The sequence below is a fragment of the Pezoporus flaviventris genome, unplaced genomic scaffold (assembly GCF_033815535.1).
Source record: "Pezoporus flaviventris isolate CSIRO_AGI_PZ_B2104156 unplaced genomic scaffold, CSIRO_AGI_Pfla_v1 ptg000006l, whole genome shotgun sequence".
Classification (NCBI taxonomy): domain Eukaryota; kingdom Metazoa; phylum Chordata; class Aves; order Psittaciformes; family Psittacidae; genus Pezoporus; species Pezoporus flaviventris.
This window is the reverse complement of record NW_026892554.1, coordinates 3759999-3773344: the sequence shown is the minus strand read 5'-3', so window position 1 is coordinate 3773344 and position 13346 is coordinate 3759999. Positions and strand designations below refer to the sequence as shown.

The 13346-nt window shown below is 42.0% G+C and overlaps 1 protein-coding gene across 2 annotated transcripts in view; it reads right to left on the bottom strand.

Annotated features, from left to right (window-relative positions):
• Nucleotides 1-13346, bottom strand: part of ADAMTS17 (ADAM metallopeptidase with thrombospondin type 1 motif 17) — a 171448-nt gene that overhangs the window by 120786 nt on the left and 37316 nt on the right. For both annotated transcript variants that reach the window (XM_061446696.1, XM_061446697.1), the window contains exon 7: nucleotides 9351-9394. In XM_061446696.1, coding sequence (XP_061302680.1) covers nucleotides 9351-9394 — 44 coding nt within the window. The remainder of the gene's footprint in view (nucleotides 1-9350; nucleotides 9395-13346) is intronic.

Sequence of the window (13346 nt, the reverse complement as noted above, 5' to 3'; positions counted from 1 at the left end):
CCTTCACTCTTACATATCCTGTATGCAACTGGAATGCTTCTATTTGATTATCCAATGAATGCAATCATGCCTTATTATCCTCCATGTCTGTAGCCTATTGCAAAGTTATGTACAGATGTTTTTACACAGCTTGGGTTTTTAGCTACAGGGTCTATAAAACAATAGAAACTATCTGAAGTGTTTTCAAGCCAGCAAAGGATAAAGGCACTGTAAAGCAGTCAACTGGATAAAAGCCATCTATGGCTGACAGGAGGAGAAGAAAAACCTCAGAGGTTTCTCAACTATAAATACATCGCCTTTCTAAAACAACACGTGGCTGCACACTGCAGCCACTGACCACACTGGAATGTGTGAACAGAGGTAAAAACAGAGACCCAGGCAGTGGCAAGAAGACACAAACCTCTGGCCTGTTGAAGAGTTAAATCAGGATTTCACTGACCTGAAGATCTGGCTGCTGCCCAAAGAAGCTGAGCTTCCGCTAGGAAGGCCTGAGAAGAGGTAGCATTGCCTCCAGCTGAGAGGCCTGGACTGAGAGTTGAGAGCTGTGGCTTAGCCCCCAGCCAGCCCTGTCCTTTGGCATGTCCTTTCACATGTCCAGGCTTCATTTTCTTGCCCAGTACAATGGGGTTAACAGTTCTGATCTCTTTGGTAAAGAGCTTTGTATTTTACTGAGGAAAAGCCCTATTTACAAATTCATTTTCTTCTCAAGAAATTGATTTTTAAAGGTAAACTAAAATGCAAAAAAACATTTAGTGGCACAGGTCTACCAGGGAGGCACCATAATTGAATGGGTAAGGCACTGAACTGGGAGTCAGGAGGTGCCAAATCTGTTCCCTGCTCTTGGGTAAGACACAATGAGCAAATGCTTTTATGACTTCAGTCTTTTCCCTGTCCACCTGGTCTGAAGTGTGTCATAGGAAAAATCCTGCTTTCTGCTGCAGAGAACCTTGGGCTGTCATTTTTAGCACAGATAACAATAGCAATGGGTATAGCGTACTGACAGTAGGTTTGACACCAGAAAACACTATTTCTCTTTCCACAGCCTTATATTATAGAAGAGAAGCAGAACAACCTACAGAAGCAGAAGAGATGATTTTGGTTTATGTTAATTCTTGTCAAAATCCCCCAGAGAACCAAATCCTCAGAGCAATGGGAAATGCTGGAGCTGGGGTGTGAGCCTGGTGAAGCAGTGCAGAAAGCATGTAAAATCTGCACATCTCCACTGACATGGTTGAGGAGAGAGGCAACAGCAGAAAAGCTATAAACCCTAAAGACAGAAATAGTCTGTCCACAGACCTAATATAATGAGATTGTTCTGTTTGTGTCTGCCTCAAAAGCTTCTCAGCTTCACACACACACAGTAGCAAGGAGCAGTTCCAGAGCTTTTCCTGACAGTTGTTTGGCAGCATGTACTAAGCTGGACATCAATTAGGCTTCTGCCTTCAGCTTGTCTGTTTGCAAACACAATGACCACTTTCAGAGATTAACAGCAGAGATTTCTTTAAATCATGATTAAATGCCACTGAGCCATAAGCAAAGCCTTGGTTCTCAGGCAATGTCCCAGAAATCATCCCTCATTTAGAAAATAACCAAGGCAGAAAATTGTAAAGGGATAAAACCATAATTCTGAAGTTCTAGCATCATATATTCAGGTGACCCATAAACACAGGAACTGCCAGTCACATGAGAAGAAACATGAAAAAATTATGTTTCTGATTGGCTTTTACTCCATGACAGCAGGAAAACTTACTGAATTGCTTCTGAAAGACACTATCACATAAATTCACTGGAAACTGTTAGTTAAAACAATAATAATGTGTCCTTTCGATAACGTAGGAAGGGGGTGAGGGTTAAAAAGATGGGGAAGGGAACATCTTATGCAGGTATCTGCCCTTTAAGCCAGGAGACTGAAATTCCCAGGTGCGTTGTGTACACGTCTATATAATTTCACACAGACATAAATGGCCCTGGAGTGGAATGCAGTACGTGTTTGCACCCGTACCAGTCAAACTGCACAGTGATTTAGCACAGAAAGTGAGTTATGACATGGAGCTGAAATGAAAGAGTACAGTCAGTCTATCAGAATAAATATCAACAAAGTCATGGCAAATATTTTCCCTCATGACATACTCCTTTTAATAAAGGCAACAGAAAGGAGCTTAGTTATACACCAATTTGACATTAAGCTAGGACTGGGTTTGGAGTTTTAGGTGCCTGATGGGACAGTACCGTAAGACAAGTTTTATAGCCAGTAAGTTTGCTGAAGATACCTTTCATTCAAGTAGTCATCAGTGCCCTTCTTGTACAGCGATGATGTGATGGCCTGAAGGATATTTACTCAGAAATATGCTGCCTGGTAAAGGAATATTACAGTTCCTTTCCACAGCATTGTAGAAAGGTTTTCTCTTGTATTTATCAAAACACATTACCACGGACTATTAGAAAAACCCTTGGAGAAGGTAAAGTTTTGAGAGACACTTAAACATTCTGCACCAACTCTGGGGCAACTCATAATAAGGAAGACAAAAGCTTGAGTGAGGTTTTGAGTGAGCAACAAGACAAGCAAGATTTAAGATCAGCAAAGATATGCTAACAAATGGCAGCAGGGTGGTAAGCTGATGAGATGATTTTGGACATGCTGCCTTAGTTGACAAAAAAGACTAAGCGTGTCTTTCAGCAGCCAGCTTGAATACCTATGAACATTAATTACCAATAGCAGTTTGATGGTGGGGGAAATGAAAGGCCAGGTACAGAACAGGAAATGTGTTATTCCTCCCTGCTGAGAGTGTTTAGTTCCAAATCACGGAGAAAAAGCTACCTTCAAACAGATACCACCACTGTGAGGCCTATTGTTTTATCTTGTGGGATGGATGCTTACTAAGCAGACAGACAGACAGATAAATAGTTGGAAAACAGAAGTGCTTAAAACACATTTTAGGGCTACAAAAGGAGAATGATGTATGGAGGAGAACAACTAAGGAAGTGCTAGAGGTTTATGAAGAACAAAGTGCAGTAAATGTAGGGAAATTCCATGAGCTCAGTGGCCAGGCCATGCGGTTAGCGTGATGGAAGACAGACCAGCCAGGCCTCTCCAGGGAGAGCAGCCTCTTGGTGTCCAGGCACAGCTGAACAAAGGGAAGATGAAGGAGCAAAATTGAGCAAGAGCTTCTAAGAGTTCTGAAATACCACCGAAGAGAAATAAATCCTTGGCAAAAAAGGCAAGGAAAGAAGGTTAATGGTGAGAGCCACTGAGGGTCTGTGACACTGAGAGCTGGGGACTGGAAACACAGGGAAGAGGGAAGAATGACAAACGTACAGGAGATCTGTCACTGACCCTTCCTCCACTAAACACTTGCATTTATTTCAAGTACACAAGTTAATTCTTGCTCCCAAGACATGAAACAGAGCAAAGATGAAGAAAAAAGTTGAGATAACTGAAAACTCAGTCACTAGCAGTCACAGATTAATGAATTCCTATAAAAGAACAGACTGATCATTCACCCCTTTTCTACAAGAAGACCTTGCAATGGGAGGAGCTAAGCTCCACACTAAGGACAGTATTTTGTAGTTGGATACTCTGTCTCTTCCAGAAAGACACTCATTTTTCAGCTAAGGAGACCAAGAATCCACCACTGCCCTTTGTATATGGAATGAATAAAGACAAACCTAAACACGGCTACTGAGCTGCAAAACAAACCCAAGGGCAGATGAAATTCAAATGCTCCAATTTCTGTAACAACAAACAGAAAATAAATCTCTATGAAATAGTATCAACGCTTTGTTCAACCAACTACATTGCACACGCTTTAAGGTTTTGTAGAAATCAATAAGAGAGCTGATGCATTTAACAATAAATATGTAGTCTGTTAAAACTGGCATGCCCAGCTTTATTTTTTACATGGATGGAGGGGAACAGATTGGGTATATATACCCTTTGTATTTTCTGTTTGACTTGTATTTCCAAAAGCAGACTGGGTCAGCTTCACTGTGGTTTCTACTGGGTTTCATTTTCTGGCTCTCAGACACTATTGTTTCTTTGCAAGGTTTGTATTTCAGGGATTTTGAATGCTCAAATAGCTTTTTAGGCGTGTCAACTGGTTTTCAGAAAGTGCAAAGGACCATCTGCAGGGTATCAGGCTTTCTAAAGATGTCTCAGGTACCCCAAACCAACTAATCTCTCTACGAAAAACCTCCACCAGGTTTCTGACAGAGGCCCAAAGAGGGGTCGCATGTCTCAGACAACATAGAAGAACACGACCACGATGCTGATCCTGCTCACTAACAAAATCCTCCCTGAGCCTGATATAAGCAAGAATTTCCTCTGGTCTTTAGCTGTGAGCCTGCAAACAGCTGTGCACATGTGAAGCCATGTCTCTGAAACAAGGAGAAGCGCACACAGGACACGGAGATGAAGAAGAGGAAAGGTTATGGCAGCAGGAATTCCTCATTACTCGAGTGGCTGTGCTCATCCCAGGGCTTCTAATAAAAGTTCTGCAATCTTATGTTACGCTCACTTGGCACACTGTTTTTTCAGTGGGAATTTGGAAGAGAAGAGATTGCTAGCTGGTGAAAAGAAATTGGAAGGCTGTTGTGTGTAGGGTGGGGCCTGAGATGGTAGTGATGAATATGCCCAATAGCACAGTCCTGCACTGTCTGGGTTGTGCAGCCGAGCACTTATTCCCTAGGAACCAACAGACAAGGGGAAAAAGTCTTCCACTGCACTGTACCACAGCTCCCTTTGGTTTCATAAAGCCAGCCTGACACTCTATTGCCCTACAGAGCCACAAGTGACAGTAAAATGCAGTGCTGGGAGGTCTCTTCCTTTCACAAACTCTGAATCAACCTGCCAGTGTTCCTTTAAGCGACATTTTAACCTAGAGTATGTTCATTTTAATGCATTAAAGTGTGCTTGGTTTTGGTCTGAAGGACAGCCCCAGCAAGCCTTTTGCTAAAGCCAGGCACTGCTTCTCTAATGAATTGTTTTAAGCAGCAGGTATTTCTATTTATTCTGGCATCAACTAAAAACCCGCCCTGGAATATACAGAAACATTCAACATGAACCACTACGGAAAATGTTTTTAATGTGAGAACTCTTTTTCTTTTCCACTCACAGCACAGCAGCTAGTCCTTTCCCTTTCCTTAGGGATTAATTCTCTGTTGTGACACTCTCAGGGGACTGGAATCAGTATCACACTGGGAGGAAGATTTAGATGAACAGCACACAGTACCAGCAGGACAACCAGAACTGTTACTTGGCTGTGGGCAGGAGGCCACCCAACTGTGCAGCAAACAGCCAAGAAGGTAGGAATGTGCAGTGCCTTATTCAGGTGTTTTACATGGAATTAAAAAGGGATGAAATCTACTTGGAGACCTGGACCAAATGTTGCTTAGGCACATTTTGAAACACTTTAATACAATAAAATCCTAAGAAGAAAGCAGGGCGTAGCTACAAAGGGAGGGAAGTTGGTTAATAGCACCATAACATGCAGCTCTCTCATAGCACTTTTCACCCATAGCTCTCTAACTGCACTTTGGAAGGAAGGGAGAGACTAAGATACGAAGACATTGGTGCAGCAGGATGCCATCTCTGCAGTCAGCAGCACAGGCAAAACCAAACCTCAATTTCCCCATTCACATATTGGATTTGGGAAGAGTCAAGAAAAAAGACAAATTCTGGAAGAATTTCTAATCTTCAGGACTTTTGGAAGTTACCTTTGAGACCTTTAATTAAAGCCAGCCAGGAGATGGGAATGTTTTTCACACAAACATTGATTCACTTGTGGAAACAGTGTGGAAAACTCTTGTTTCTCAATCACCCCTGCTCTGATGCTTGGTTTTCTCCAGGCAGCTATTCCTTCAATTAAACCTGCCCATCTGCAGCATACACACTACACTCTGCTTTCTTTTCCCCAGCGTCAAGCCACAGAAAAGCACATGTGACTGCAGCAGAGGTAAAGACATTTTTAACCAGGGCAATTTAAGGATATTTAAGACACATTCTCATTTTCCATTTCCCAGTTCCACACTGCCCCCACTTTTATTATTAGCTGAATACAGGGAAGCTTCAGCTTGGATCTGGGGTAACATGTACACTGAGGAATCAAGGCCAAGCTTTGCCTTGAAATATGCAGGATCATTCCTAACTAACCGTAAAGCTGCTTATTTGGCACTAGCAGTGGAAATACTGAACGAAAGGGGCATTCTCAATCTGCTTATGTCACAGAAAGGTTGGATCCTGACAACGTGCAAGGCTCCAAGCTGCAGCCCGATATTAATAGCTAGACATTAAACTCTCAATTTGGCTGGCTTAGAGGCAGCTCAATTGGAACAAAGATTTTTCTGCAGGAAACGGCAGATCTGGTTAGTCACATCACGAGAGATGAGTCTGAAGCAGCAGCACACTGCAAGCTTTTTGAGTGCTGTGTGACAAGGCTGCATTGCACAAAGCCAACCTTTCCTGCTCGAGTCGCAGAGAGTATCAGGGGTCCCACAACAGAGGCTGTGGAAGCACAATTGTTGTAAATCTGTTGCACACAGTCATGTTGTTTTCCTTCCATCCACCTCTTTTGGAATTCATTCCTTCTCAAAGCTAACTCACACAACCAAATGGAGCAATGAGCATTAACAAACTATTTCTTAAACAAACGTGGTCCTGTTTCTTGATGCAGGCAGTGGGGTCTCACCCCACAAAGACATACCTACATATTTTCACCATTTTTGAGCTTGTTTCAGCCATTATGTAACCTTCCACACTACTTTGGCAGCTGGGCCAAGAAAATTTGAACCAAGTCCCCAGAGCAACTGGTTTCAGTGAGGGGCTCCTGCCAGAATACAAATACAAACCTCCTGCTGCTGTTTTCTCTCGGTGTCTGCATGGCAGGCAAAGATTCCAGACAGGTTTTTCAATATGGATCTTTCTAAGCACAAACGAACACCTCTTATAGGCGATTTAAACTTCATAATCCCACTTCCGAACAACACTGGGCCTCCATACTTCCATCAGGGAAAGTTTTGCTTCCATATTTCTCACAAAGAAAATCAAGGAACTGTCACTAAAACACCCGTTACCTGCAGCTCTCCGAGTCCTCTGATTTCAGTACACATTGTCTAATAGATTCTTTGTAGTCTCCTGAACATGACTAAGAAACATTAGATTCTGGGCTTGTATTGCATCGTATAATCAAGGACAACATGCTGCTTTAGGTGAGAAGTTCTTAAGCCATGCAATCTCCTGTAGCTTTGCACTCAAAATCCTCATTTCATGGAGGTAGACAGAAGCATTCAGAATGTGACTTGCCAAATGTCACACAATGAGTCAATGCCAGAACTGGGAATAGAAATCAGGAGTCTAGAGCCCAGATCCTCTCCCTTATATAGAGAAGTAGCCTCAGTCTCCTAGTTTAGGGGAATGCCTGCTCACCAGAAAGATGTTTCTTCCTTTACAGGATCGCAGCATACCACATTGCAATGGCCAACTTCATCCATAAGCAGGTACAAAACCACATACGCATCTGCTGAGGTCATGTTCTTAATATATAGAAGTGAAGCATAAGGCAAGAAATGAAAGCAAGTTGCTGTTCTAAAGAACTTTGGGGAGTGTTATACCCTCAGCATTACTGAAAGACCAAATATGATTCCACTCTGCTAGCTTCTTGCTTTCACAGGTAACGTTGCTGTTTTGCAGTGGACTATCTTGGGAGCTAGAATTAGGAATAGGAACCTGGCAACAACAGAGACAGCACACCATCTCTGGGTTCAGACAACAGAAACAGTGGGGCATAGAAAACGCGTAACTGAAGATACTGTTGCTTTGCTGCTACATAATAAAACTGTCAGGGAGAAGGAAGGAAGGAAGGAAGGAAGGAAGGAAGGAAAAGTAGGACTGAAGACAGCAAAGAGGCCAGGCTGGTTTTGTCCCAGGAGCATCCACCTTTAAATATCTTGGAAAAACTATGCTGAAAAGAGTCACAAATGAGTTTAATCTTTGTTGCTCTGATCTTCCGCTTTCTCCACTGCAGCCACAGCCTGCAGCAAGTTGCAGCACAAGAAAGTACTTGGGTATTGTAAGAACAGAAAAGAAGTTATAAAAATATTTCCTTAGTCATGCTGTCTATGGCAATATAATTCCCTGAATAGAGATCTTCAACAATACTGTCTTTACAAATGGAAAGAGCTCTGACCTTAGTCAGCATGTGTCTGCCATCAGCTTCTTTCTTTCTGTTACTTTATTGCATCTTACCACAGCCATGTCCAGATGCAGGTACATGGTATAAAAACCCTTCTCAGTGGAAGGGTGTTTTCCCTTGGGCACAGAATAAATGATTGTGAGAGATTCTGACTGGAAAAAAAGACCTTGGACATAGAGGCCAGTCCTTGCCCATGTTTGAAAAGAAAATGTGTTTTTCAGCTCTGTATTTCCTCCTTTTACCTGATCAATCCCCACAACACAGAAGGGGAAGGACCTGCCTTCTGGGTTGAGGCTTCTGTAGGTACTTCCAGAGCTCCTGCTGAAAGCATTTCCCCCCGTGTTCTTCATCACCCACTATTGGGTGGTAAAGCAAAGCAAACTCTAGATCTGTGTTTCTCTGAACACTGGACTATAAGATCAGCTGAAAATCAGGATCCACTCCAAGTTTACACAGGATGTAGGATAAGGGGTCACTTGACTTAGAGGCATGCCTAAAAAAAGTCATGCAATCATCATGGAGAGGATGTTGAGCTGTGCCTCCAAACACCGTAGCTACTTAAAGATACCAGGAGGACAGGTACAGTGAAGGTTACTGCTACCTAAGCTACATAAATAAATAAATTATTTAAGGTGTGGGATGTAAGGACCCTGTGTATCCAGGGTTTGGATAAGATTAAAGGCAGTTAGGAAGTAGGAGAAGTAGGAGGCAGAACACAAGATTTAACTTGGCTTTCCTACAATGAGGTATTCTTCTCTGGTGTCTGAGTGCCAGTTTGATCTGGGAGTGTTACACAGGTTCTTACAATGGGAAATACATTCATTAATTGGCAAGTTCTTCTTTTAGGCGAGAGAGTACTGAAAGTAGCATTGTACAGACACACCAAAAGACAGTTTCTTAATCTCCAGTTTATCTAATTCTACATCCACTTCAAAGCAGGAATATTTCAGATCACTTCCTGAACTCAGAGGCCTCCAGTGCATACAAGGGGTTAATATTTAATCAACATTTTATTTATAATTCATACCCTGCTCAACTAATCCCTATTGGTATCACAGAGACATACAGAATAGCAAAAGCAACTTTAAAGCAAACCAAGCCCAGAAAGCTCCTCTTAGCATGGTGTTGGCTATCAAAACACTCTGCCCTACTTCTTTGACTTACCCACAGTGTCACAAGGCTCGTCTTTGTGTACGCAGAAATCTGTCCTAGAAAGAAAAACAGAACAGAAGTGAAATGTATCCTGTGCCTCCAGACTTGAGGCTAGGGAAAAGCAGTGATGCATGACTCACATATCATGGGTGTTGAGGTTTGAGGGTTTTTTTTACAACTGCTGTGCAGGCTACACGATGACAACACAGATAGCACTGATTGCTACTGCGAGATTACAGCAATTATGTGAATCAGCTCCATATACTACAGTCCAGTTTAACAGACCCCAGCATGTAAAAGAGCCTCACTCTGTGATGTCAGACTTCTGCAACTGGATTAAACCTGAACCTCTTATTTTCACAAGAGAACTGTAACAAAAAGGAGCACGCACTCTGTGACGTAACAGCGCCATTAAAAGTGGGAGGAGGAGATGTGTTGGGGCGCTGCCTGGAGACACAGAACTGAATACGTACAGCCAGAAATTCTTAATTCTTCAGGTTTTTTTCTTCTTACACTAGTATAGTAAAGGACAAGAAAGGAGCAGGATCTAATAGAGAAGACTGATGTTGACAAGGACGAAGGAAGAGAACTTCAAGATTTGCCAGGTAACAGCCAGGTGAATTGGCTTCAGCTACACTCATTACAGCCCAATTTGCCATTTTATGATTTGAACCCAACACAGAGAGGTTCAAGAGACTTCATTTGGTCTCTGTTACTCCCCCACATCTCATCAAGACAGGAGGTACTACCTGTGCCCTTGACACCCACAAATCAACCAGGGATCCATGGAACTGTATTAAACAGAAAGAATAAAAAGCCTTGAAGTTCACCATCTAAGCAATGATACTTCACATGAGAAGATGTAAATAAGATTCCCCATGACAGAAGAACAAGTGTGGGAGAAAAAGTATTTTACAACTAAACTAATGGTTTGAATACATTTCAATAAGCACTTCAACCCAAACTTTTAGGAGCTATCTTCACCAGACCTGCTTTGCAATGTGATCTGCTACAAAGAGAAGCTGGAGAAAAGCATGTGCTAAAACATTTCAGGAGTTCCCAAGGGAAGCTGAGGAACCATAATCTCTATCATTATGGCTTTCCTCACCCTGCAGGGAGGCTACTGAGAGAATCATATTAGTACATTTGGAGTGTGACATTTGAAATGCCTGAGTGCCCAGCGGGAGTCTGAGTTTAAGAGTTTGGCAGGGAGAAGATTAAAAATAGTTAGAGAAAGATAAATACTTAGAAAAAGAAAACACTTGGAGAAAGATAAAAATAGGGAAAGATTAAAAATACTTCTTTGTGAAGAAAAATATGAAATCTAGGATTATAGGAAAAGGGATTTAAGGCCCAGGACTGCTGCTGATGAACCCAAACCCTTCACACCAAAGTCCTTTGAAAGTCACAAATCAAGTTGTCAAGGGCTTGGAAGAAGAGAAACAACAGCTTCTACCAGCTTTTGTTAAGCAGACATTGAAAACCAACCATGCTTAAATGTAGAAAAACCGTAACAACCACTGAAGTGTTAAAAAATCAGATGGGAACAAAACAGAATCGGAAGCTACGACCACACACCAGCCCCAGCTTTCATTTTTCACCACAGCCTGACTGTGTCTCGACACCTTGGCATTCCAGCCTTTCCAGAGAAGACTAATGACAGTCTCCTGACGGAGCTGGCACAAACACGCCTGCTTGAGTTCCCAGAGCCAACTTGACAGAGGTTTATTTAAGGACTTATTATGTTATATAAACTGGTAAATCAAACAGATGCTTTTCTTGTGACAACAGATAGCTGAACTATTAGTAGATGGCAGGAGGCCATTGCTAGAAAAGCATCTCTTTGCAAGGGCTGGCCAGCTCTGCAAATAAAGCACAGCAATTTTGCTCCTGCACTCTGTTGTACACTGAAAGGTGTCTGATACTTTCAGGCAGCTCCCTACAGAAATTACCACCATGCCATAAAATGAGGGGTCTTGTAAATGATCCAGCAAACTTGCAGACTCTCCTAGAGAGGCAGAACACTCCTTGTCTGTAAGAGAGTGCTGTGATTCTGTCTGGCCAGCGAAGGACTTGAAACAGATCAGCAAGAAATGACTAGATCTGTTCAATTCACTGCATGCAGGCCTCCAAGTATGAAAACTCCTCTGCCTGTTCTTTAAACTATCATAAACACAAGTCCAAGAGACACCATCCTTCTATTCAAAGTACCAAAATCCTAAACTTTAAATCCTCCAGACCTACTGTAAACATTTTACCCCAAAACTCTTTAGCCAAACAGAAAAGCACATCCAAACCTTTAGTCCCAAATGAGCTTGATGAGTCTCAGACTTCTTCCAAAGGCAAGCAGCCACTCCCTCACAAAACCTATATACTGAAACTCCACAGGCCTTTCAATCAGAGCAGTCAGAGGGGAGAAAACACTTTAAGAAAGATCTACCTCACCTGTGGATCAATCACACCAGTGAGGTAAGATGGCCCCATCATGGCACTGAAACTGCTCTGCTTTTAAAAAGGTATCAATCACAGGTCTGTCCCTGGTGTGTTTTTGAGCTTCACTCCATGTATATTTTTTACACAAGAACTTGACATGAATGATACTATAATGACACTCCAAAGTTATAAAAAAGATACCTTAATTGCATGTGCAATGTCTCTTATCACAGAGACATCCTTTTGTTATGAGAATCTTTTATAGAGCTATGTTGGAGTAAAACTCTTACTCCAGAAGCTGAAGTTCAAATCCAAGATCTGACCTTACCATATTCAGTCTCAGACAATATACTGAAATCACACACTGCAGCTGTGAAGCAATCTTACTCTCCACTTTTAGCCCCTGACTGAATCAAGCAGGACATGTATTCTCATCTTCTAGGGACCTGTGAAAATCTCAGTCACTATCACTTGTGGTAGATAACTGCAGACAGTTTCCATTAGCAGACTTCAACAATTCTTCTAAAATGATGACAACAAGTCAGTTGTTTTGTTCAATAAAAATGGACAGAAAAGAAGAGCTCAGAACTCCTCCTACAGTCACTCTTCCATCTGGCTCACACAAACTGGAAAAAAATACCTAACTGTGCTAAGCTAAATTCTGCAATTCAAGTCCTTCCTGCAAGAAAGAAAGACAGTAGCTGAACTGTGCAACATGAATAAGAAGCATTCTGTTTAGCAGCCCCTTCCCAGCATCCTTCAAATGACATCTTTTGACCAGTTTCACCCTGCAGGGTCATAAAGCTAAAGGACAGAGGAAATTGGTACAGCTGCCAAAGAAAACTTTCCACGTCCATATATACATTTAGTAGCACTCTGCACCCAGTTTTCTCAATGCACGTTGAATTGCTTCATTTGCCCATTTAATGGGAAGGCAAAAGGCTGGAGAAATGTGGAAGGGAGGAGCAGGCTGCAAATGGAAAAGCTACACCACTATGTCAGGAAAATAAACCCATGTCTTTGCTTAATGACAGCTCTAAGTGCTGTTCCTGTCAGGGTTATGTCACTCTTCTCTCTGCTATTACATATCACTAGTAAGTGGCCCAAGAACCTACAGACAGGAGGTGGGGAGAACATCAGTGTGTCTGAAGATTTCCTAGGGAATGCAAAAGACAGATCAAGAGGGGGAATATGTTTCCAATGAGACATACTTCTAAGATCACTGAAGATACAGATCCCACAAAGAGAAGTTATTCTGGTCAGTTGCCCATTAAAATATGAAGTACATTATCCACACATGACAAGAGATTTGAATTTCTGCAAGTTCAAAACCAGAATTTGAACAAGAAAAGGCAGATTACATATATAACACTATACTCAGACCTTCAGGGCTATAACAGATTATTCTCACTGTCTCATTTATTTACTGAACTGGACAATGGTACATCTTATTTCACAGACATAGTTTGCCTTTTTCCTGGAACTTGATAGGGGATACTATCAAAGTCCCACAGGAGAGATATTTACCATCTAGATAATCTCCTTCTGCATACAGATGAGTACATGGGGAACATC